Source organism: Castor canadensis, chromosome 6, assembly GCF_047511655.1.
Source record: "Castor canadensis chromosome 6, mCasCan1.hap1v2, whole genome shotgun sequence".
NCBI classification, from domain to species: Eukaryota; Metazoa; Chordata; class Mammalia; order Rodentia; family Castoridae; genus Castor; species Castor canadensis.
This window is the reverse complement of record NC_133391.1, coordinates 113,492,534-113,518,787: the sequence shown is the minus strand read 5'-3', so window position 1 is coordinate 113,518,787 and position 26,254 is coordinate 113,492,534. Positions and strand designations below refer to the sequence as shown.

The window sequence follows — 26,254 nt, the reverse complement described above, 5'->3', positions numbered from 1 at the left end:
AGTGAGGTGCTAACTCTGCAAAATGAGTTTTTAGTAGGTTAATTATTAAAATGGTAGAAGAGAGTTAGACCCAGATATAAACAGCACAAAGTGAAGAACAGAGCTGGCATTTATTTGAGTCACTTAGGAAAAAACAAACCAGTATTTGGTGACCAAATAACCTAGGCTGACTGTCTATAGAGTCCAATCTGTTCATCAACAGCAGATCCTCCACTGTATTTTGTACCCCTTAGATCTGGTCTTAAAATAGATATCAAACCCATCTAAATAAGCAAAATGACAGCTTGAATACAAAGACCACTTTATCTTCTAAATTTGCTATTTGTTTTCCTTTGGTTTGTGAAGTCGCATGAGAAAATAGACATATAATCACTATTAATCCCAAGTACAACAGTGACATGTAGCACTTTACAGGAATTCAGGGAACTATTTTGGTGGCATGCTTTCTGTCTTAGCTTAGCCTGAAACACTAAGCAAATGACATTTTCCCCTAATTTATCAACTGTGCGCTTAATTTACATGGCTCAGTGCACACACACTAGAAAGCAGGTGCTTTGAGCTACTTCATGCTGAGTAGAAAGTACAGGTCCTTTCCATCTTGTGCTTGTATGCTATGTGATTCAACCAGGTATCCTAAGCCACAGAAAGCCTTTAGGGACCAAGGAAAGCCATGTGGGTTTTTTGATGGGGGTGAGGAAGGTTCCTCTGAGCTGCTGGTAAATGCTTAGTGGAAGAGGCGTCACAAGGACTGATTGGTCCCTTTGTGGGCCAATGTTATATGTGTAGACTAATGCCTCCACCGCCAGAAAATAACTTGTAGAAATACACTCAGGGCTCCTTAGAATGGGGCGCGGTGTAGTGTGGCATGGGGAATCACGCCTCTCTGCTGCCCTCCACTCTGCTCCATGGTCTGATCCCTTGGTCAGAACTATAGGAAGGTTAAGTCATCTCGTACTTGTACTGAGGGTCCTGGCCTGGTTTGTAGAACCAATGCGGCTGCTCCCAACCCGCGTGGAACCCCATGGAACACTTAGACTCCAGGGTCTTGTAGAGTCCACCGATGCGCTGAGTTGGCCTCCCAGCAAATCGTTCTTCCTTAGGGTAGCCGACTGAAAAAGGAAAACGATACATTAAGTGGCTTATAATCAAAATGACAAAATACTTTGAAAGGATTTAGAAAACAGAAAATGCAGGACTGAAAATCCAGAAACATATACATATGTATGTGTGTGTACAGACACAAATGCACACAATTCATGTACAAAGCAAAGCTGTCACTTACATTGATCATCAAAGGGTAAGGTAAAAATATACTTAAAATTTAAAATCAGTGATGCACTGTGCACATTAAATATGTAACGTCATAAATATTCCTTGTTGTGCTTAAAGGTACAATGCTGTTTAGAGTCTCTGACTACCCCTGCCCCAGTGAACAGAATAAAAAGCATCTGAAGTCAGAGGTACTGCCAGTCAGTTCTGCAAGCTGTAAAAACAACAACAAAATAGTATATCACCAATATTGTTGAATCCATATGATTCTCTTGCTTTGGCCTCGGTGTACTGAGGTGTGGTCCATTTGCCATAGCGATTAGGATCCAATTCTATCAGGTCAAAAGGAGGCTCTCCCTGCAGGATCCAGTCACTGAGGTACTTCCCTACCCCGCCAGCATGGATTATGCCGTATCTTTCAAATACAGAGATAGATATCTTGTTACTAACACATGCTGTTTGAAAACGACGAAACATGTCCAAATGTTGTCAGGGCCTCAAAGTCGGAGTGATTTGTGCTATTCAGAATGCAAAGGAAACACAGTTTTATGCTCTACATTTTTCCTCATAATAAATGAGTGCATGCCGAGACATTCAAATTAAGTGTGCCTGACTTGATAGTGAGTTTGTTTCCACTTACCTACAACTTCTAGCTAGTAAGGATGCTCACTAAGTAAGAGGTGATGGGGCTGGGAGAGGGGGAAGGGAAGCAAATAGGCCAATGTGGTTGGTGCTAACCAGCCCTCTTGAGCTGTGACTATCCTGACTGATAGGAAACTGTGGGAGAAATGCGTGCCCCATCCATCGCTTCTCAGATTCAATTTAGTTCTGACTCCCTTAGGTGCTGGCCTCTGTGCAAGGAACTTGGACTACTATCTCAGAATCATTCAGACATACAGGGACTCACTGGGGACTTGTGAGGAGGTGGTGGAAAGGAATGATGGCCCCTGTATTTTGCAACTAATGGGATGCTTGGTGGGGAAGGTCAGCTTGTTTCGTATCTCCATAAGAAGATGCTTTAAAACCATGAATATGGTTGTGTTTTGGTATCAGAATGGAGAGATCACAGGTTTACCTAGACCATGCACATTTCTGCAAATTCACTCTTGTCTAATGAAGGCTTTCTCTATGAGTTAATCAGTGACACAGTTTTGAGGAATTGACTAGTCCAGGAGTCACATGGCAAGGGGAGCAGGGGGAAGAAAGAACCAAGAAAAGGAACCACATGAGTAGACATTAAGATGCAAGAACCCAGACAGGTATGGTGACTGTGCCTGTAATCCCAGCTACTCAGGAGGCAGAGATAGGAGGATCATGCTTTGAAACTGCCCAGGCAAAAGCTTCAAGCCCTATCTGCAAAACAAATTAGAGGCAAAGGGACTGGAGGTGTGACAAAAATGGTAGAGCAAAAAAAAAGAAAGAAAGAAAGAAAAGAAATTAAACAACAAAAACTAACACAAGACCTCTAGTCCCTAAAAGTAGGGACTTAAAAGGTAGAACCACACGTCTAAGAGTGTGGGTAGAACTAGCAGAGTGGACATGTTGACTTTCCTCACAATGAGAAACCAATTTTGCTATGTTAGAAAAATGAATGCCTAAGGTTGTTATAATGCTCTTTATGAAGGGAATGAAAGGACAGAGATTTACACTTCTCTGGGTAGTGTACCACTAGGCCTGGCACAGAGTTGCAGTCATTAAATATTAGTTGAGCAACTGGCCAAATAAAATGGAGAAAAAATAGAATAATAGAAGCAGTGATATGATAGCAAAGTGAGTTTGACATCAATATTCACCAAATTAATGGGACAAATATTAGAAATGATATATCAGAGAGACAAGGGAATCATAACTAGGAAGAAACCCAAGCAAGAATAAAGAAGTAAGTCATGGTGGACAAACACAAATTACAGTGAAAACGCGTCAGATACAGGGCACATTTGATATTTTGAATTATCTTTGTCATATTTGGTTATGAAAACATCCTTATAAAACTGGAGCAAATTGACCTATCTGATGATAACAGCATGAAAGGATACAAATAATAGAAATGGCAGGAAATATACAAAAAGAAAGTTTCAGGAAATGATTGCCTTTCTGTGTGCTAATCTTCAAAATCTATGGAGGGATTAGATCATTATATAGTCAGTGATTTAAAATTGATATTTTTATAACTTGTATCATTCCTTCATATGCAAAGAAAAAAATCTGCCTCTTACGACCCACTCTCATCCTCTCCTGGATTTTCCTTTTGTGGCCTGAAATTATGCGACTACATTTAGGTAACATAAATGCTTCTATAATCAATGTTAAATTGCATGGAGAAACTCACCCAAAGCCGATAGCTACCCAGTAGTTTCTAACCCCCTGATGGGGCCCCACCATGGGCAAGATGTCAGGAGAATAGGTGATAGGACCATTGACAATGTTTATGATGTCAGCCTTTTTCAAGACTGGAACCATTTCCATGGCAGCTTCAACATGGTCCATGATTCGGTCCAGGTCAGACTCGAAGAGTTCCTTTCCAAAGCCTGGAAAGATAGGCCCCTATGGTCAGGATGCTACAGGTGCACTGACAAGCGCTCAGTAATTTAAATCTGAAGCAGCCCAGTTTAGAGATGCCTGTTAGAAAGCTACTCCAATCTCTTCCCTTCCCCTCACCCTCCTTTTCTTTTTAAGTCTAAACTTGACATTCACTATTCATATATGGATAACCATTATATTACTGAGAGCAATAGTGCTATTATTCTTGAAACAAAATCACCCTTTTAATTAATATAAATTTAAATTTCTGTATGTTGTTTCTAATATTTTAACAAATCACAATTTAAAAGAGAAAACCAGTAATTTGGTTTGTCTAGAGAGTTTTTTTAATCCTTCAATTAACAATAAAGGCCTGTTTTATCCCACTTCCCCCAACCTTGCCCCAGACTAGGACAAATAGGATTGTACAGGGTCATGTCAGGACTCTGGGCAAATTGGATCCCTGCTCCAGGATCTAGGATGAGAGATTTTGGATCCTTTGAACTCTCCTTTCTGCAGGAGGCCTCCTTCTTCTATCCTGCTCCCACGTGCATCCGTGGGCTAGAGTTCTGTGAAAACAATGGTCTTGGAGGACAATCATCTTCTCCTAAAAGTCACTGTGATTGAAAGCAAGGCCACAGAGAACATCCCAAGGAATGCCTCTGCCCATTCTGGTGATTTTCCCACATCGTATCCAGCCAGCTTCTCCAGCTTTTCTTGGGACTGCAAGTATAGGGAGAAGCATGGAGGCCTCAGCTACCCAGAGTGCACTGGGACTCATGGTACCCACACCTAGGGACAGCTCAAAAACGAGCTCTCCCGCCAACTGAGATTATTTCAGTATTTGGAAGACAGGTTGCTGGCATGGGGCGTGGTGGAGAGTGAGGCTCCTGGAGACAGCTCAGCCCTCACTCTGGGGTCAGGAGTGATTCTGCTCAGCTCCAACTGCACACAGCCCACTCAGTGAAACCAAAGCGCTCCCAGCATCTGCAATACTGGGTTAGTGGTCATGTCCCGTTACATAGGACATGACAAAGCAAAATTCTCTGAGGCACAATTTCCCCTACTTCTTTATGTTACTCATAATATTTCAGTGTCCCAATGACATTTTAGCTCCCTTTAAGATTAAAACCAGAGGTGTCTCCTCAGGCAACCCAATTCTTAATCTGGCTCTGTGGGAATATTTCAATAAAAAGAGAGAGAGAGAGAGAGAAACAAACTGACCCATTTCCTTACAGAACTTGAAAGAAACTATAGCCCCATGTGCTCCAGCATTCGGCCCCAAGCCTTTTCCACTTATGTCACATGGGAAGGTCTCATTTATAGACCAACCTGTCCTACTCTGTCAGACTCCTGGGCTTCCTTCTTTGTAGGATGGCTGTCCTGTTTTTGATACCTGTTATGGATGGACCAACTATGAAAACACAAGAGCAGCTGTATTCAAATCTTGAAACTTGACCTAGCAGATAGTGGATCAGGGAAAAGTGGGAAGGCAGAAGAAAATTGGTGTGGACAAGTGAAAATGCACCTGGAGCCTTTCAGAGCGGTTGCAACAGGTTTCTTCAGCTTCTCCACCAACCGCATCGTCTCTCTTTCCCCTCACTCTCTGCTGATTGTTCAAAGGCATCTGAGAGCAGAGTCACCTTGAGCCCTTCACCTACTGTCCCAGGCACCTGACATTGTAGTAGTGTGGCCTTGTCTTAATCTTTAGCAGACCCCCAGCCATGGAGAGGATGAACCCCATGTGTCTGACCTGAACCCACCTGGAGGGACTCCACTGGTGACCCAGGAGTCCTGAACTTTCATTTTTTCCTGGCTCTCATATGGACCAAACAAAAGTCCATCCCTTTCCTGTCGCAGGTAATAGGATCCTTCGAGGTCCCGGAGCACAGGGAGTTCTCGTTTCAAAGCTTTCACTTCAGGTATGGTGGATGTAATGACATATTGATGCTGAACAGGGATGAGAGGATGTTCTAATCCGATCATTTTACCTACTTCTCGAGCCCAAAATCCTTAAGTAGAAGAAATCATTTTAAAATGTCACCGCTTATATAAACATACCTGATAGGACAGTGATATGGCAATGTATACCAAAAACATTTAGATTGGAGTATTCGTGTGTTGATACACAAATGTCTAAAGAATGTCATAACAATCTTTACTCCTTTTTGCTTTTTTTTTAAGTGCTGAGAATTGAACCCAGGGTCTCAAATATGCTAGGCAAAGGCTCTATCACCAATCTATCCCCACCTTAAATTTTTTATCATTGTAAAATTGAATGGGGGAATGACAAGATAAGACAATACTTTACATTGCTCAGTGTTTTGATATTGCAATCTAAGGGAGTTCTGTTCCTGAAAAAGCATTTTTCCCCTAATTAAAGATGAATAGAAAAAAATTTATTTGAATAAACCCCACTTGTAGACAGGTAAAGGAAGAGGCTATTGTGTTGAGGAGAAAAAAGAAAAGAAAAACAACAGCAGGAACAAAAACAAAACAAACAAAAACCAAGGTGTGAAGAGCAGCCACTGCAAAGGGAAGATTGGGTTCCTCAGTAGGTGAGCAGGTCCCAAAACAAAGTTTACTCGTTTCACATCATTTTCCAAACACAGAACTAGGTCATTTGTGGCTGAAGGACCCTGGATTCTTTCTCAGGCTGACTTTTCAGTATGTAGATGTGGTAGCCAGTGTCCAGGGAGGTTAAGACATGCCCAAAGTCACTCTGGGGGATCCGATAATCTTCATATTTTACTGGTTTTCATGCTTCAGAAAGACTTTATTTTAAAAACCCAAGACACTTTTACTGGTATAAAAGTATTTCAGGATATAAAATGTTAAAAAAAATGATTATTATTTGGCAGGGGCATGATGTTCCCTGACCCATCAATGGATTCTTTTTTTGGGAGGGTGTTCTGTTTGCTTGTTTGTTTCATAGTAACTGAGTAATCATACAAAGGATTAGAGAGTCCTATTTAAGGTTCTGCTTTACAGGTTGTACTCTTTAAATTTTCAATAATTTCTGTTTCTTCTCTTCTCCTTTTCCTTCTCTTCAACCTCTACTTCTTCCTCTTCCTCCTTCATCTTTTTGAAATCTAATAAGGAGTTCTGAGGTCTCTTTCATTATTAGGAGGCTCAGAGCTAAACACAGACTCATTTATGAGTCAGTCTGTAAAGCCAGGTTACGTTCTCTTATGAGCCAAAGTTTCTTTCTGTTTAACTATCTAAATCCTACCCCTGTATCCTGTTTTCTTTTGGCCTAATGGCTAAGTTAGTCATAATCTGGAGTTGTACAGCTACCCCAGAAATGGCTGCCCATTTGTGAACTCGAAATACAATCTTTAATAATTTGAGACTTAATTTATTCTTGCTATAGGAAGATATGAATTACCTGTGTCAGGACTTTGTAGGAAAATATAATAAAGCCACATATTCTAGTTATATATGGTACAGCAATTTTTAAATATAAAACAGTCAAAATATTTAGCCTAGCAATTCAAACTACTGCAATGTCCTCAATCTACTTGTTCCAATTAAAAACATAAAGAAAATTTACTCTGTCCTGTTCCAACATATTTATGAATTTCTGAGTCTAATTGCTTGCTTATTAATGCACTTCATCATTAAAATAAAGTAGAAATGTATGCATAAGTCTCATATAATTACATTACTTCAAATACCATAGCAACTCTGTACTGTTTTACCCTTTGATGTTGGTGTTTGAGGCATTCTCTCCCTCTAGATGTTATTAAATTAGCCTAAATCTAACCAAGATTGTACTTCAACCCCTGCTATATCATACACCCACCAAGTTCAGAGGAAAGAGTCAAGCATGAAAGAATCTACCATTAACACATAGAAAGCAACTGAAGAACCAATAGAAATGACCTTCATTTAAAAAAAACAGTAATTAATAAAAATGAGGTTAAAATGAAGGGCGAAGTTTCATGAACAAGTTCACTTCTACAGAGGCTTTATACACAGACAATGATGGTTTCATTCTTTGATGCAGAGTTAACAGGCAAAATTAATACATTCCTTTTGGCTGAACACTAGGCTTCATGTTACCACAATCCAGTCACATTTCTGATTTACCATATTAGGAAAATTCTTAAGTAAATCTTACAAAGTTATCTACATCTGATGGGTCAACTGGATGGGTCAAGAGAAACCATCATGAGGCAGAGAAAAGGTTTGCATCATAACAAATGACACCTTGCCACATCCTCATGATGCACCTGAGGGAAAAGTAGAAAGAAGGTAGAATGAAGCCAATTTTGAAAGCAGTGGGGACTAAGAGCAAGTTAGACTATTTACACCAAGAGGCTGGAGGCATCAAAGCCTTCCTCAGCTCTACTTGCTCAAGAACATGGTCATGGCATTCTACTGTCTAGTGGTCAAGGGATATTTTCAAATCATCTATATCGGCAGCTGGGGATGTGGCTAGCTCAGCAGTAGAGCACTTGTTTAACATGTGTAAGGCCCTGGGTTCCATCCCCAGGATTGAAAAAAAAAAAAAAAAAGGAAGAGGAGGAAAAGAAGAAAGAGAAGGAAAGAAAAAAAAGAAAATACAGTTTCTAAGCCCCCACCTAGATCACTTTTACTAGCAGAATGGGTGCTAATCAATGACTGATATGACTGCACTCCTTTCAGGTGCCCTTGCACAAAGCCCCACCACTTTTCAAAACACAGCTCTTCAGGATGTCAAGCCTTCTCAATGGGTATTTTGGGAAAGAAACTAGCAGATCTTAATTTAACACATTTATCCTCTGTCTCCTACGATGAATGCACTTTTATTTACATAATAATTTGCCATGGTAATAAATGCATTGTGAGGATTATGAAGTCTGTGAGGAGAGGAGAGAAGAGGAGAGGAGAGGGGAGGAGAAGGGAGAGGAGGGGAAGGGAGAGGAGAGGAGACACATCAGCAAACAGACATGTTTTCACTCTTACACTTTCCTTCTTGTGGGCATCCTGAAGAGTCAGCAGTCCTTACATGGTTCACAATTTGTTTATATTTCCAAGTTTATATCCTGGCTACTTTAATTAAATTTCCAAGGCAACCTAAGAACCTTGCCTGATTTTGTGAGGCATCCTGGTCTCCCTGAGTAGCTCTGGGAAACATTCCAGCTGCTACATTCTCAAGTCATTTATATGATCTTCATTAGCTTCAACTCTAGAAGGAGGCAGGTCCAAACTTTTACCCCCACTTACTGAGGCCTGCCCTATGAGGAGCGACTGTACTTTAGATAAGGTTTCTTTGAAAACTGACTTAGAAATAAACACACATACATCTGTGAACTACCAATATGGTCATAGTTAGATTTTCTGTAGTAACTTTTGCACAGTGGAAGAGATGGAAGAGAAAAAGAAAAAAAAAAGATTATGGGGTGGAGATCTGGTGTGAATGAGATAAAGAATTGAGAACTGAGGCAGGACAGCTCACACAACTTTTAGCAGGATGCTGCCTGGAGTTACCAGGGAGAGGGAGAAAGGGGTGGAGGAGGGCGGGGCAAGTCTGGAACAAGGGATGAAGGGAAGCAGCCACTCCGCAAAGGCTATGCTATCCACCTAATTCCAGGGATTCTTTTTTCCAAAGCCAGCAAGGGGCAGCCATTCTGGAGGACCTCCTGTCATTGCTGTCCCCACCCCTCCAACCCACAGGGCTTCACAGCTGTGTAGAAAGCTCCATCCGGTGACCAGTTCCCAGGTTTAGGTCAGACCTCTTTGGAGCTCTTCCTTCTTCCTCCTCACAGATTCCATAGTCCTCACAGTGCATTTATTACCATGGCAAATTATTATGTAAATAAAAGCGCGTTCATCGTAGGAGACAGAGGATAAATGTGTTAAACTAAGATCTGCTAGTTTCTTTCCCAAAATACCCATTGAGAAGGCTTGACTTCCTGAAGAGCTGTGTTTTGAAAAGTGGTGGGGCTTTGTGCAAGGGGTACAGTCACATCAGCCATCCATTAGCCATGTCTGCACAGGCACTGGCCGTGGCGTTCTCAGTATGCTTGCTTAGTATTTGCTGTCGTCAAGAAAGTGCCAAGTGTTTTAAGGAGCTAAGAACATGAGACCATAAAAAACCTGCAAATTTACAAAGAATCCTTGCTACTTGGGGAAAAAAGTGAATTATTTTAATGTCTTAGATCTTCCAATTTATTTATTTGGCAGTAGTAGGGTTTGAACTCAAGGCCTTGTGCTTGCTCTTTTATCAGAATTTAGATCAGACTCTCCCAGGGACAAAGAAAGAGAGGTGTACCAGGTAGATAAAGGGGCAAAGAAAGCCATTTTATTCTATTGCTTTTATTTTTAGGGACATTTTACATTATTTTTATTTTTTATTTATTTATTTTTCTGTATTCATTTTTTTCCATATGTGAACACATTGTTTGGGTCATTTTGCATTATTTTGAATTTCAAATTATATTAAAGAAAGAATGAGATTTTCATGCATGGGTAAGAAAGATTCAGAAATACTAATTTAGAATCTTAAATAATGAAGGCAAGGCTTTTATTCTAGGCTCACTAATTTTTTTTTTTTTTTTGCTAAAAGATAGCATCAGTCAGAAGTTACAACTTAGATGACAGAATCAGAAGGGCACCTGTCTTTGGTATGTCTTTGTGGCCTGTCATTTGATTTAATGAATAATGAAGATTATTTTCATTTTATCATTTAAACACTGGCTCAAGGAAAATCAGTTACTGCCTCATGGTTATTTTAGATTTTAAGGAACTATTATGCACTGTAGGAAAGTATAAACTCTTAAATCCAGCATAGCTTGCACAAAATAGATTCAATGGAACCTATTTTTGCCTGTGTGATAGTTGAAAATGACTTCACATACAACTGACCTGTTAGAAAGTATATCGAAAGTGTATCAGCTCAAGAATCAAAAGACCCAGTCCTAGCTCTGACAAAACTAGCTATGTCACTTAGCCAAGGACCCTGACCCTGCTGGACACTGCCTTCTACAAGTGGAAAATGAGGAAGTCGTCAGCTCACCACTGATATCTTCGGGCTCCATTATTCTATGAGCTGTAAGTGTTACTCTAAACTGTAAGTGAACTGCCTAGAGAAAAGGTAATGAAACATGTTTGATAATGTTCTCAAAGGAGAAGGATCAAAAGGTTTGACTAGAGTCAAAAGTAATCAGAAATGGATGAGAGAGGGCAGAAATGATTAAATCTGCCCTCCAAAGCCAATTGAGAACAAAGAGGGTGCTCAGAAACAGTAGAACTTGGTTATTGGTGGAGGTAGCGAACATAGAAAGGAAAAAGAAGCCTCATTTCACAAAACACAATCTGGAAGAGAAGAAAATAGAGAATGGAAAAAAAAGTACAAACTGTGTGTGGATAACCCAGGAGTGAGTGGTACTTCACTCACCCCAGGCAAAGTCATGGTCAGCAGTCTTGGTGGCCTTACAGCAAACATGAAAGCATCATTCAGCTGTGTAACAATGTTCATCCTATAACCATCGCTTTGTGGCTAAATATTTATTTTTTTTGCACTTTAAAAACACTAGCTTAAAAAAAAAAAGATACGAGGCTTACCTGCAGCATTCACAATTCTGTTTGCTCTCACGGATCCCTGTGGAGTTTCCACATCCCATGTCCCATCTGGTCTGGGATTTAAAGCAGTTACTGGTGCAGGATACTTTAAAAGGGCACCATATTTCCTAGCCCCAGCAGCTAGGGCCATCGTTAGAGAATAAGGATCAATGTGACCATCTCCAGGATTATACAGTCCGGCTAAAATCTAAATTAATCAGTAAAAAGTCACTATTCAAATAAATATATGCTTGCTACTCAGCCTAAGTATATCCTGCCAGCAAATGTTTGAGAAAAGTGGACTTTAAAAGTGCATCTTTTGGGGGCTGAGCATGGTGGTATGTGCTTGTAATCCCAGATGCTCAGGAGACAGTGGTAGGACAATCATAGTTTCAGGCCAGCCCTGGCAAAGCTAGTGCAAGACTTTATCTGAAAAACTAAAAGCCAAAGAACTGGCGGTATTGCTCAAGTGGTAGAGTGCTTGCCTTGCAAGTGTGAGGCCCTGAGTTCAGTTCCCAGTACCCAGCTAGGGAAGATCTCTTGGCGGTAGACTGATCAATCTGCCTGTCTTTTTCCTAAATCCTGCTCAGAGACAGGCAGGATTCAGAGTTAATTATGCAGGCTTATTTGACAGAGGATTGCAATTGTCTCTAACATGCTTCCTCCATTCGTCCCATAGCATTGACTCTCAAATGTCTATTTGGACACATGGCCACCAGGAACAAAGGGTACAGTTTCCAACCTTCCTGGGAGCTCCTAGTTCTAGCTGAGAGCTAAAGTTATTACTAAGTTCTGGCTGGTGGAAATACAAATGAAAGTGACATATATAATGGTTTCTGCAAATCATCTTAAAAAGATACCTGGTACATTCCCTTCTTTGTCCTACTCCATCTTGCTGGATGCAATGCAGACACAATGGCTGGAGCTCTAGTTGTCATCTGGGAATAATACTAGAGCCACACCCCAAGAATGATGGAGCAATGATCTGGAAGGTGATTAGGTGCCCTGAACCCTTCATGAAAAAGAGTCACCACTCAAGTGTTGGATGTTTACGTGAAAGAAAAACAGACTTCTATGGTGTTTGAGCATTATTATTTTGGCTTCTGATACTTAAAGCCAAATCTAATCTAATTGGCATGTCAGTCATGATTTATATTTAATTGCTTAATACTGTTAATAGATTCACATATATATCTGCTATCATGAAAATTTATACTTTGTGTTAGGGCTTCAACTTAGGTACTATACAGAAAACAAAGAAGAATGAAAGTTGCTGAAATGAGTGATGGAGATGAAATATTATAATTTGATCTTATCTATTCAACAGAAATCTGCTTAGCATCAAATATGAACAAGGAGCTTTTGTGAAATGCTTTTCTGCATCTGTTGAAATGATCATGTGGGTTTGTCCTTTATCTTATTACTGTGGTGTTACCACACTGATTGGTTTTCAGATGTTAAAATAACCTTGTGTTCCTGGGATAAATTTTCTTGGTCATACCTTTTGGTATGTTGCTAAACTTGGTCTCAGTGTTTTTGTGAAGATTTTTGCATCTGTATTCCTAAGAAACAGGAATACTTGGCTGGACGTTCTTACATCACAGATTTTTCTCAAGAAAATCTCAAGATTTTTCTTTCTTTCCTTGTGATGTCTTTGGTTTTAATATTAGGGCAGGCAATGCTGGTTTCGTAGAATGTTCACTTCTAATTTTGGAAGACTTTGTGAAGGATTAGTACTAATTCTTCAGATGTCTGGGAGGATTCACCAGTGAAGCCATCTGGGCCTTCTCTTCATGGGAAGTTTTCCTTTTTTTTTTTTTTTAAATGTATATTAATTGTACAAAATAACGGGCTTTACTGTGACATTTTCACACACATACACACACACACACACACACACATCATCATCATCATCATCATCTACTTTGATCATATTCACCCTGTGGGAAGTTTCTGACTACAAATTCAGTCCTTTTACTCCATAGGTCCAGTGCAAGAACCCTGATGTTCATGGGATTCGCACTCCTGCACACTTCTGAATGTCACACTGGCTTTTTATAACGGCTGTGTCCTCTCTGTAGTGGTTGCATATATTTAATTTGGCACCCTGCCCCAGATCAGAGAATATCTTGGACATGTGTTCCACTGCCTAACACCCTTGAGAATCCGTGATGTGAGAACATCCAGCCAAGTATTCCAGTATGGATCTTTAATGAGGTATACCCATGTCCTCACCAGGAGTGAGGTAGAGCTTCACAGAAAATGCAGTGTGCAACCCCGATCTACTAACACATTGCTGTCACACAGAATGACAGACAAGGGAGTGTCTGAAACCTGTATAGACCTACAGAGAAAACAACCGCCCCGCACCTTCCCTGCACCCACAGCAATGACACAAACCGTGGAAGGGCAGAATATTGCAGGATTCATCAGCAGGGAAGCATAAACATCCGCTTCCCTTAACAGCCCCTTGGGACATCAACACAGTGCCAATGCAGTCAGAGGGCCGGGGTTCAAATCCTTGCTCCAGCTCTAACAAATGACTTGGATACACAATGTAAACTGTCTAAACTTCAGTTCTTGTTGAGTATTAACAGTTACCTTGTAATACTATTGTGAAGAGTAAATGAATTATGTCTGTAAAAGGCTTAGCATGGTTCCAAATACATAAAAATGTGTTGTAGTGTTAGTCGATATTGTTATTCAAAAAGGATGATCACCCAGCAGTGAAAAAACCAGTAAATTCCTTGTCAAGTGGATTCCCTCACACCTGGCACAGAGTCAATAAGGGAAGTACGGCTATGAGCTGGGTGAGATTTACTGACTTCTTAAGTGAATTTCCTAAAAAATATAATAACTGCTTCTCTGAAATATCAGATCATAGTTCTTTCTAAAGTTCTCAAACAGGTTTGTGGATGGTAACCCTTTGATCTGGGGAAAACAGTTATAGAAAGTCATGGAAAACGTTTTGTCAGTTGTCATCGGTAGAAAAGCAGTAAGAATTTTTATTACCTTATATTTCGTTTAGCATACATGGCAGCCCACCTTGTAATTTACCCCAAATCCAGCATTCATCATATAATTTTGCAGTCGGAAATATGTGCCCAAGGTTGGGGGCATGGCTCAAATGGTAGAGCACCTGGCTAGCAAGAATGAGACCCTAAATTCACACCCCAGTATCACCCCTCCAAAAATGTGTATATATATATAATATATATATGTGCACAGAGTGTTTCTATTTTTTATTTGCTTCTCAAGACAACTTTTTCCCAATTTTTCAGCCAATGGTGAAAATGCCCTTCAGATAGATACCTTATTCATGTTGAGTAAAGGGAACAGCTCTTGGATCTTTTCAGGTTCAATTATATACTGTTCTGTTGCGTGCCAGCCAGTCCGAGTCATTTGATACTTAAATTCATCCACCCTTACAGGAGTTGTAGCAATTCTGATACTACCTGGCTGATGGAATCCTACCATCTGTGACAATAATTCCAATAAAAGCACACAAATAAATGTTAGTTGGCATAAAACATAGCTCCTGGGCAACATAAAAGTATATAAGAAAGTAAATTTACTATGCAGTGAATAAAGTATTGGTATCTCATGAAAAGACATTCATTGAGCAGCTACTCACTAAATGCTCCTCTGTGCCAGGCTATTCTAAACCCCAGAGATATTGGGGTGAACAAGAGAAGGAAGACCCTGCCTCAAGGGAGCTAAGTGAACAGATGAGGACAAGATGGCTACGTGCATCGTTACAACAGTCTGGGACCAGTCTTAGTGTGCAGACTGAAAGAACAGTATGTGAAACAGAGAAAGACAAAGGATTTAAGGAGGATTAGGAAGAATCAAAATGATTAATTGTGAGCTGAATTAAACATTCATTTGACATTTCTTGAAGTCCTTCTGTTTGCCAAGCTTCAGCAAGGGTCCGGGTTACAGAGATAAAAGATCCAGTCCTGTCCCCCCAGTTGCTTGTAATCTGCAGGGAAAACCAAGCACAAAGCAAGCAACCATTACAACAGAGAGATTTGTGCCATAAGAAGGGTGTGTGCAAACGCTCTTAGAGCTGAGAGATGTGCCACCCAGCTTAGGGGGGCAGGCGGAATGTTGCTTCAGACCAAGATGCAACAGGGAAAAACAGAAACACCACAAATAAAGTAGTGGTGATTTGAAAGAGCTCAGCACATTCCAGAAGTAAACATAGGATATGAGCAGAGGGTTAAGTGACAGGAGAAAAGTTTGGAGAGGCAGGTGGGGGTCAACTGATGGAGGTCATGCTCCCAGGCCATGTTAAGCTGGTGACCGTCATCCTGTAGATTGTGAGGTGCCAGTGATGGTTTTCAGCAAGGAGAACAGCATGAAAATTTAATGTAGTCTTTGAGCTTAGCCTCTGGAAGCTCTTTGCCTGCCATTTTATTTTGAGAGTACAAGTTAGTATGAGAAGATATAAAAATCAAAGTGGGGGGCTTTGAGTGAAGTACTTTCCAAGGCTGTGTGAAAATCTGGCACACACCATTGTCAGATGCTTTGTAATCCAATTGCTTAAAGGCTCCAAATTTTTAGTTTCTAGATATAGCAACTGGCTAAAGATAGTTCTGGAAGCTGCTTTTTATCCATTTCTTCACTTCACAAAGCAAAAATGGTTAATTACATGGATAAGACTCTTTAAGAAATGTAGGTTGATTTAAAAGCAAACTCAAACTGAAGCCTCTAATCTAAACTATTCAGGAGATGATGATCGGGAGGATCGAGGTTCCAGGTCAGCCTAGGCAAAAAGGTCCAAAGACCCCAGCTCGACCAACAGCTAGGTGTGGCAGAATTCACCTGTCATCCAGCTACTTGAGAAGAGTAAATAGGAGGATTGAGGTGCAGGCTGGCCTGGGCATAAAGTGAGACCCCATCCCAAAAATAAGTAAAGCAAAAAGGGCTGGCAGAGTGGCTCATGAAATAGAGCACCAGCCCAGCAAGTGCAAGACACTAAGTTCAAAATCCCAGTACTGCCAAAAAAAAGAGCAAACTTTAGACGTTGTTACCCTAAGCTTCTGCCTTACTCTAGCACAGTAAACACTGCACATGTCATCAATGTCACAACACCCAATCGTTCATGATGGTATATCAAATCCTTTAGGAAACCTTATCTGTTTCTGAGACACTGACCCAACAGACAATTTCAAGTTAAATGAATTTACCTGTCCAGTTTCTTCTTCCAGTTTCTCATAAAGTTTGATGCTATAATAATGTATTTTCTTCAAGTTTATTCCAGGATGAAAGTAAGTCGTTAAGCCTGCCTTAAAAATGGGGAAGAAAGGAAATACTGAAAAAAATCAACATTCTCAAAATGTTAGTAGTTTATCTGCTAAGTAGTAGCTAAGTTTTGTTCAGACTGTTAAATGCCAGCCAGTCCTCAAAGGTGAGAACACAGGCCATGTGAGTCACCTTTAGCCACAAGTACAGTGAAAGCCAGCCATCAGATATGTGCCTGAATGGCCTAAAAGTTACTAGGAAAAGTGTTGTTTGGAGACTCAAAAATGGGATAGTTAAATAGATTTAGGAATATTTGTTACAGTTGAACATCCTTTATCAGAAATGCTTGAGACCAGAAATGTATTGGCTAGTGGATAGGGAGAGGGGTTTGGGAAATTTGCATACAAATAATAAGATACCTTGGAAATAGGACCCAAGACTATCCAAAAAGAAATTTATTTATCTCTCATCTATTCCTTATAGACATAGCCAGAAGGTAATTTTATACAATATTTTAAATAATTTTGTGCATAAAACAAAACTTGTATACACAGAATCATTAAAGGCCAGGTATGGAGTTTTGCACTTGTAGTGTTAATGTTTGTGCTCCAAAGTTTTGAATTTTGAAGCATTTTGGTTCTCAGATTTTTGGATTAGTGATGTTCATCTTGTATTAGGAAAGACAGCATACAACATGGACTCAAGTCAGCCAGCCATGCTGTGTTCCCATAAGCAGAAGGACCATGGACTAGCAAAGGGTTTCTTTGACCCAATCCCCATCTTTCCCTCAAATGGAGCAACACTTTTCTGAAACTGAAAATTTTAAGAGTTAGAGAATTCCTGGTAATTGAGCCTCATTGCATAGGTAAATGGACTTTCATAGATGCTGAACCTGTTCCATGAGCATGGAGGTGGCACCCCACAAATATTGGTTAAATAAATATGGAGTAATTACTCTCTGGAAAAGATCTCTAAATATTAGCTATGCCAAATTTGTCTTTTTTTTTTTTAATCAGCTCTAGCAAATGCAATGTAGTATACAGACAAAGAATTCTAGGCAATTATATGAAGCAAGTTCTCTTAATTAACTATCTTGGGCCTCATTTTACAGCTGATTTATCTTGGAGAGCTCATCAGAACACAATCTGTTGAAAATAAAATGTATTTGGGAATATTTATAAGGTTTTTCTACAGTAGTGGTGGACATTTGGTTCTCTGAAACACAAAATAATCCCATTAAAATTTGCCAATCATCATTTATTGAATAGAATCCTGGGGCTTCTATCTAGTGCTTGTTCAAGCAGCTTGATGTAAGCACATCTAAGTTTTCACACACACAAAAAAAATCCTAACCCAGCTCCTGGGTAATCCTGTAGCACAGCTGCAGGTGAGAGCAGAGAAGCCTCCATTGCAATAAAACTGCAAGTCAGGCTTTCCGAGCTCATGGCCAAACGACCCCTTCCCCTTTCACGTGTTTGATATTCAGTGTGCATATGAACATTTCTGCATCAATAATAGAGAATCCCTGGCCTTCCAGACCCCAATTTTGTCTTCAATGTATCTCCTGTCTGTGGAGGAAATGGTTATTCACAAGTACTGGTGTAGGGTCCTTTCTGATAGAAGCCACGTGCCTGGGTGAAGCCAGGCCATCACAAAGTACTGTTATCTATCTACACTTACCTACACTATTCATCCTCCTCTTCCACTCCAGACATTAGGACCTAATGATCTTTCATCTGAAAGGATCACAGATTCATTTTTGTAAAACTGTAAAAATTGTACTTTTCATTCAAGCCCAATGTACTTTGTTTAGGGAACAAATTCCTTTAGAAATTCATGGTCAAGGAAAAGTTATTCTCCCTTATTGAAATAGTGTAACTATCTCTACTGAAATGATTCATGCCTCTCTCCCTTTGTTGCTGCAAGGACAGTCAGAAGAAAGGTATGGTATGGATGTCATTTTTGTAGTCAGACATAAAATTATTTTTTGTATTCTCTCTTTTATAAGTTGGCTTTTGTCTTTTAATATGTGCTTACGATTTGGAGTTACCTATTCAGTGCTTCTGCTGTGTTTAAATTATTTGAATAGTCTTGCAAAGTACTTATTGTTGATGTAAGTGACAGTTTTGTGATATTTGGATATGTGGAGGGCACAATGTTTTTCTCTTCTGTGTCTTCAACACAGGTATATTAAATACATTAGGGAGGGAGAAAATATTGGTCTTATCCTTCAGTACTTTACAGTCTGATTGAGGTCACAGACTTTCACACATGAGACAATCAAATCAAGGGCACATGATTAAGACAGACCACACAGTGAGGGACATTAAGAAATAGGAGAACTAAGGGAAGAAACCATGCTGGGAGGGTCACAGGAGTCTCCAATAGGAAGGGGGCTTAGCTTTGATCTGAAGAAAGAAAATGATTGTACTTGGTGGAAAAGCTAAAGAAGGAAGATGAAACACAGATATGATCATTAAGAAGTACAACCCTTTGAGAGTAAGTAATGTGGGAGTAGGGAGTAGTCTGATTAAAGTACAATACGTACAAGTCTGAAATACCAAGATGAAAGCCCCTTGAACTATCAACATACAATTTAAAAAACTGAAGGACAGGAAGGTAAGACAGGTCCTTTCTGGGGATGGATACCAGTGTGTGCGGGGGGAAGGCATAAGGAGAGAGTGAAGGAGAACGAAAATGGTGGATGATATTTTTATATTTGTTATGAAAATAGAGTAATGAAGCCTGTTGAAATTTACTAGGGGTGGGAGAGGGAATGAGGGAGAATGATGGAGGGGTGAATTTAATTAAGATATATTGTAAGCTCATATGTAAATGTAAAATGAATCCTCCCTGTACAACTATTACATGCTAATTTTAAAAAGAAAAAGAAAAAACCCTTGAACTTAGTGTTGTGGCATGCACCTGTAGTCCCAGCACTTGGGAGACTGAGGTAGAGGGATTATTTGAGCCCAGGAGCTTCCAGCCAGCCTAGGCAACATGGTAAGACCCCATCTCAATAATAATAATAAAAACAAAATAGAGAAGGATTATAACCCTTTAAGAATTTATGTTAACATACATAAAATAGATAAGAAGTAAAAGTTCTTCCTTATAGTAGGCTGGCAGTTACCAAGAATTACAGGAATGATGGAGTTCAAGAAATCACCAAAGGGCACTAAATTGTGGGTAGCATAATGGATTCCAACTCATGATGATCTCCCTAAGTCTTTCATATCCTTTTCCTCTTTCAGGAGCTTCTACTACCTCCAAAGTCCAGCAAGTGACCTAAACCCACCCCATATCCCAGTGGCTCCAAATCTTTTATTCATACACCTACACACAATAAAAACTTTTGAGAATAACCACTAAAATGTGCATACTTCTTTATTTACACGATATGCAAATATGGATTGCTGTATTAATAGAGAACATAAAACACACAAAACAACTTGGAATCAGTGAAATATTTTAAATAATTTTCATCTTATTTATTATGTACATAACCTTTTGAATATTAAACTTATTAATCATGTTTTTGTGAGAGCTATCTGATTCATTATTAAACTTCATTATTAAACGATGTATAATGGGTTAACAGTTGCAATCCAGCAGTGTGATGGCCTGATTCTAGGTTTACTTTATTTGAGGCTGGTTTTAATGGCTGATCCTTCTCAATGGTACATGGACCCAAGTGGGAGCAGTGCTCTCTGTCTTGAAACCCCTTTCTCCATCCCAGTCAAAACCTATAGAAAGATTTCTGTTGACATTTGACTATAATCTCTTGTCCATCAGTGTTTGTTACAAACAAATTGGAAGGTATTATGATTTTTGTGTTTTAAATAAATGGGGTGTGTGGGGTGGGGGTGGAACTTGGTGCAGTAGGTCCTATAACTTCAGCTACTCAAGAGGTGGAGATCCGGAGGACAATAGTTTGAGGCCAGCCCAGTCAAAAAAGTTAGTGAGACCCCATCTCAACAAATAAACCAAGCATAGTAGGTCACATCTGTCATCCCAGGTACATGGAGACTCATGTAAAAGGACTGTATGCCAGGCTGGCCCAGGCAAAAATACAAGACCCTATCTAAAGCACCCAGTACTTCAAAAAAAAGAAAAAAAATGAATAAGGACAGATCCCACTAAACCCATCATTCAGAGAAGTTTTAAATGGGTTAAAAATGTATCTTGTGCACATAGGTGATACATATAATTTTGGCCAAAAAAATCTAGTAAGTCTTAAAAAAATTGTTTTAATTTAAAAAGTTAAAAATTTTTTTTAAAAATCTAGTAATAATATCAACATTTCCAAACATCCCTTTCAACAAGTTCTTTTTCCAGCAGTACTGTTTTGCAAAAAGCAGTTATTTTCCTCTTATTGAAAGCATACCTTTTACCTTAAAGGAACGGACTGCATTTATTTTTTAACATACACACACATACATATATGTTATATATGTATGCATTACTACCAAGATCAGTGAATTTGGGGCACTTGTCTTTCTGTAAAGGAAAAACTTATCTCCATGTTCCACAACTGTTTTAATTATCATCAAAAGACAACCAACTAGCCTCAGCACAATACTCTCAAGTTTTCCTCCTCTCCCTTCCATTACAAATTGTATTACTCAGGCCCTGTCTCTGTACAACTGCTCACAAAATGTCAGCCAGTAGCACCTGGTCTACACCAGGTCATGATGCACTGGAGGCATCAGAATGAGGAAGCTCCCATCTCAGAGCGCCTCCCTCTGGTCGACCTTGGAATCACCCACACAAATGGGAGGGTTCATTAGAAATATTACGAATTTCACTTCTTTCTTATATTGTAGGTAAGCAAGTGCAAGTTCTAATATTATCTTCCTACACTCCAGATGGATCATATCACCTCTTTAGTCCTTGGTCTCCAAAACCTCCACTTTGGCTCCATCCCCGGGGCAGCTCTCCTTGGGGGAATCCCATGCTTCTCACTCTATCGCCTCCCCTTTTTCTCCACCCCACATAAAATGTTCTATATTATTAATTCTGTTGCTTGCTGACAAAGCTGTCTTGTTAAAATATAGCAAAACCTCAGGATGTATGGACTCGTGACTCCATTTTGAATGTTCACCCCCTTCCTGTACTTTCTAGACACTTTTATCATTGAAAGCATATTCTGCTTGAGCGAGACTGCCTTTATCTTCATAGTCAGCCCTTTTAGCTGGCTCCCCTGACCTTCCATATTCTCCTATCTGCACCGCCCCCCCCCACCAATTTCTCTGTGTTAAAATTTTCTAGTAGATGAGATTTTCTTCCTGTGGCTACTTAGAGGCAGGCCTCCCTGACTTGCAAAAATTCCAAAATCAGCTTCCTAGGACAACTCTTTTGCTTTCCTTTATTCCAAGGGGGACAAATAACTTGGCTTCTGATACCTGATTCCACCTGGAGAGTACACTGCGCAAATGCTCATTACGAAAGCCACAGCGTATACCTTGTCTACAAAGCAACACCAGGCCTTTGCCCGCTAGCTTTGGGATCCCCTTCCTAAGGCAAAATTATTTTGCATGGAGAACTTTGAACAAGAAACTGTCACCTAATATCTTTGTCTACTTTTCTTAAAAGAGCTTACATTAAGGGCAGGCTGCTTTTGACTCATGGGACATCTAAGAAGTAAGATCCCAGGGAATCCTGGAATGCATTCTAAAACACAGGCCACATGAAGTCAGTATGTAAATGAGCAAATAAGTCATTTTGACATTAAAGTGTGCGCCACCCTTAACAATGTGGATGTGGTGAGGCGTCAGCCCTCCCTCTCAGGATCTGTTGCCCTAAATGCTCTTACCTGGATAACTGCCATCCTGCTCACTGCTTCCTGGTCTCTGCTAGTCTTACCTCTTGGAAGAAGCCTTCCTAGCTGGCCCCCATCATTCTGCACCCCTTTCCCTGTTTCTCTTTTCCGTATGGCCGGATCTGGCTCTAATACTGCTGTGTGTTGTCTGTCTGTCCCACAGCATATGAGGAAGCAAGGACTGTGTTTTGTTTCCTGCTGCATCCTCACCTGGATCAGTCATGGCCTGACACAACAGAGGCCCTCAGAAATCTTGCTTGAGTGGGTGACCAAGTGCACACTAAGGGAAAGGTACAGGAGGGCCATAGAGAAAGGCAGGCTTGCTTTTAGGACAACATGAAGCTTGCATAGGAAATCTAGTTGGAGGTGGGGAGGCAGGTGTGCTGCCCCTCTCTGTCTCAGAGAAAACAAACTGGGCAAGACCTAGTAAAAGGACACTCTGAGACTGTGCCTGGGATTTGGTGCCTCAGCCTCCCTCTCAGACTGGGGGATGAGGAGCTTGGGAAGGAGAAGAACTGGGCTTGTGATTTTTCCAGGAGCTTAGGGCAGACCACAGCCTATGGGCTGACAGTGCGACCACTGGACTTAGGCCAAAGGGATTAAGTCTGGGCAGCACTCCCCCTAGATTCGGCCACAGGCACCACACTCTGAGCAGGTGCTGAACACGAAAAAGCCCCTCAAAGCAGGGCTTCTCTTGCCTCCTGCTCTCAGAGAGGAATGCTAATTAGGAAAGGGATGAAGGGCTGAGGCTAACAGTACCCAAGTCTTCCCTCAAAAGAAAATTGCACCAGCAATCTGTCATCCTTAGCTGATCACGGAAACAAATGGTTTGGCAACACAAGAGCCCTGTCCATCCAGTGCCTTTACCTGGGCAGCATTTCAGTCAAGCCCAGTGACCATGCAGTGGCACCAGGACAACTCTGTAGACCACGAAGCATGCAGGATTGACTGGGCCTGGTGTCCTACCTCACACAAAGGGTGTAGCACAATTCATAGTCCTCCTTTTTAAGCCTTTATGAGGTCACATTGTGGTGTCACAGCACAAAATTAACATCATAAGTAAATCGAACCACCACCAAATGAGGTGAGGGGATATCAAGAAAGCCCTGGGTACATTCTCACAATATCCCAGCCACCGTCTGCAACACAAAACACACTTACCATGTGTTTAATAACACTAAGCATGTTAACTTAGTCTTCTGCACAACCTACCATTAGAATATTAACCCTATTAATATTCCCATTATCTCCACCAGAAAATGAAAACTAAAGTAACTCACTGGAAGTCACATGGTAGAAAATGGCAAAGCCAGGATTTGAATCCAGAAGCCATGTGTTCAAGATAAAAAACACTTTCTAGATAAATATTGACCACTGCCCGACATACATGAGCCAAACAACAAATTGCCCTCTCCAGCTCTGAGGAGAGGAAACTCACTCTTCAGAGCTCCCCGCGGGAAGGTGCAAATGGGAAGGAAGGGGGCCGCACTGTACCCAGCTGGGGCACAGGACAGGTTGCGGGGGGGGGCTTTCCTTACTGCGTGCCAGGTAGATCCAGCCGTGAGCTCAGACTTCTCCAGCAGGACCACGTCTTTCATGCCTGCTTTGGCCAGGTGATAAGCCAGACTCACTCCCACACAGCCACCTCCGATTACCACTGTTTCCGCTGTGTCTTTCCATTTTGCTTCTGTGGATGAAGGCAGCTTTTCCTCCCTGAGGAGGAAAAAGTCATAACTTTGGTAGCTCTAATAATTTTGGTCTGACTACTGTGCGTGGCCTCCCCATTTCTCTAATACTTAACACCTAGTGTGGCCTCCCCATTTCTCTAATACTTAACACCTAGTGACTACGATTTGTGTTTATAGTCTTGGGGCATCTGAACCCTGAGTAGGCCACCTGGTTGGTAAGGGAGAAGGTGTCTTTGGGCCCCATTTCATATAGCGACTCTGGTACCTACAATAGCTAAAAAAAAAAAAAAATATGGACAGATAGTCTTCTTCTTTGAAGAATCTAGAGAATAGTTTCCATTATGTAAAACAACATTTGTAATCATTTTATTCCATGAAGAACCAAAGTCATCCTGAAGGTGAGCACCTGTAAGCCTCGGCTCTCTTACCCAGGCTGAGAGACAGAGGGAGGAGCGTGCTGGCCTGCTGAAGTCCCCTCACCTGCACACTCTCCCATCATGACTGCTCAGGGGTTAACATGCACACCTGCATGACTGTCTTCCTAGCTGGACTGGGAACTAGGGAATCAGCCATGTTTGTCACCAAGCCTCAGCCCCTGCACACTGCCCACATTGATATGAGTCAAGTGAGTGCATTTGGTAATTGTCATGGTTCACTGTGCACCCTGTACCACACTTTGCAGAGATGAGTACCCAAAAGAACACAGCTCTAGTAGAGGCAGCGTTCATTAAGGTAGGAGGATTTGTTAATTATTGCCAGAGGTTGTCCTTTTTTTCTTTTTTTGTGGTACTGGGATTTGAGCTCAAGGCCTAGTGCTTGCTAAGCAGGTGCTGTACCACTTGGACCATGCCCCTCATCCTTTCTTGCTGAGTGTCTCATATTTTTGCCCCAGCCTGTCTTGAACTGCAATCCTCCTATCTCTATCTCCCAAGTAGCTGGGACCATAAGAATGAGCCACTGCACCCAGTTTATTTGTTGAGATGGGGTCTCGTGAACTTTTTGCCCCAGATGTTCTGAAATAGCTGGGATTGCAGGTGTGAATCACCATCCCTTGCCCAGATTATACTTTTGACACTTATATTTCTTCCATTCCTTCATTCAATGATTCATCCATTCATTCTTTCCTTATTCATTCACCAAGCATTTCCTGGGTTCTTTCCTGGATGGGGGCTGCACTGCAGAGCAAGGATGAACCAGACAGACAGGGCCTCCACTCCGGATGCTTACCACACAGTGGGGGAGGGGAAGTTAAGCAAATAACACGAAGGTGGAAATTACAGCGAAACAAGTGGCTGTGCAGGAGGAATACAGGACTGCGTGGAGTACAAAGCGGAGGGCTGTGGTTTGAGGGCTGAATGATGAGGAAGAATTATTCTTTGTTCCTGAGGAACAAAGAATATTCCAGGCGATGTGAATGGTCACCTGACAGGTTGGCACTGGAGAGTCCAGGGTTTCTTAAGGCCATGGTGGCAGGGTCCATTAGAGGCCCCGGCATGTCCCTTGGCTGTGTTATGGTCTTTGTGGCTCATCGCTATATGGTAAGCACATAAAACAACAGACACTCAACAAATGCTGTTCATGTTAGTGAGTAACATGCACCTCTCAAAGTCACCGGTCCCTTACATTCATTTCTCAGAGATTCACAGCATGAATTACTGAAACTCAGAAGTGTGAGGTCACATCCAGTGTAAGGACGGAGCAGGAGTGGGAACTTGGTGGCTACTGTATGTCCAGCACCAGGGACAAGCCTAGCCCATCACAGACAGGAAGTACTTGCTGGGAGGATGGATGGATGGATGGATGGAACTCAGAAGCAGGTGTGTTGATTCCAGAATTTTAGGTCACAGGATGTAAATTAAAATTGCATCAGGCGATGGTACTGTGGAGTGGTGTGGGGAGCAGAAGCCTTACCTTGCAGTCATGAATGAGCCCCGAGCACAAGAAAGTCAAAAGTTGCTCGGTGTGGCTCCATCTAAATACAGACCAGTGAAGTGAGAGGAGCGGGGGAGGGAAGGGATCCACATTAAAAAGAAGTAAAATTATCTTCAGTTGGAGATATTGTTAGCTCATATATTAAATATCCCAAATAATCTAGCAAAAAATTATGAGAAGTAATAAACTAACTGAGAAATATTCCAGGTACACAAAAGCAATTTCATTT

The 26,254-nt window shown here is 41.0% G+C and overlaps 1 protein-coding gene across 3 annotated transcripts in view; it reads right to left on the bottom strand.

Moving 5' to 3' along the window:
- The window catches only part of Dmgdh (dimethylglycine dehydrogenase), a 61,308-nt gene that overhangs the window by 33,743 nt on the left and 1,311 nt on the right, over positions 1–26,254 (bottom strand). For 2 of the 3 annotated variants that reach the window (XM_020152012.2, XM_074077225.1), the window contains exons 2-9: positions 23,944–24,118; positions 16,530–16,628; positions 14,650–14,814; positions 11,341–11,545; positions 5,553–5,801; positions 3,599–3,797; positions 1,515–1,684; positions 956–1,109 (exon numbers count right to left, since the gene is read on the bottom strand). In XM_020152012.2, the coding sequence (XP_020007601.1) occupies positions 956–1,109; positions 1,515–1,684; positions 3,599–3,797; positions 5,553–5,801; positions 11,341–11,545; positions 14,650–14,814; positions 16,530–16,628; positions 23,944–24,118 (1,416 nt within the window). The remainder of the gene's footprint in view (positions 1–955; positions 1,110–1,514; positions 1,685–3,598; positions 3,798–5,552; positions 5,802–11,340; positions 11,546–14,649; positions 14,815–16,529; positions 16,629–23,943; positions 24,119–26,254) is intronic. The other variant, XM_074077226.1, reaches the window with a different exon arrangement.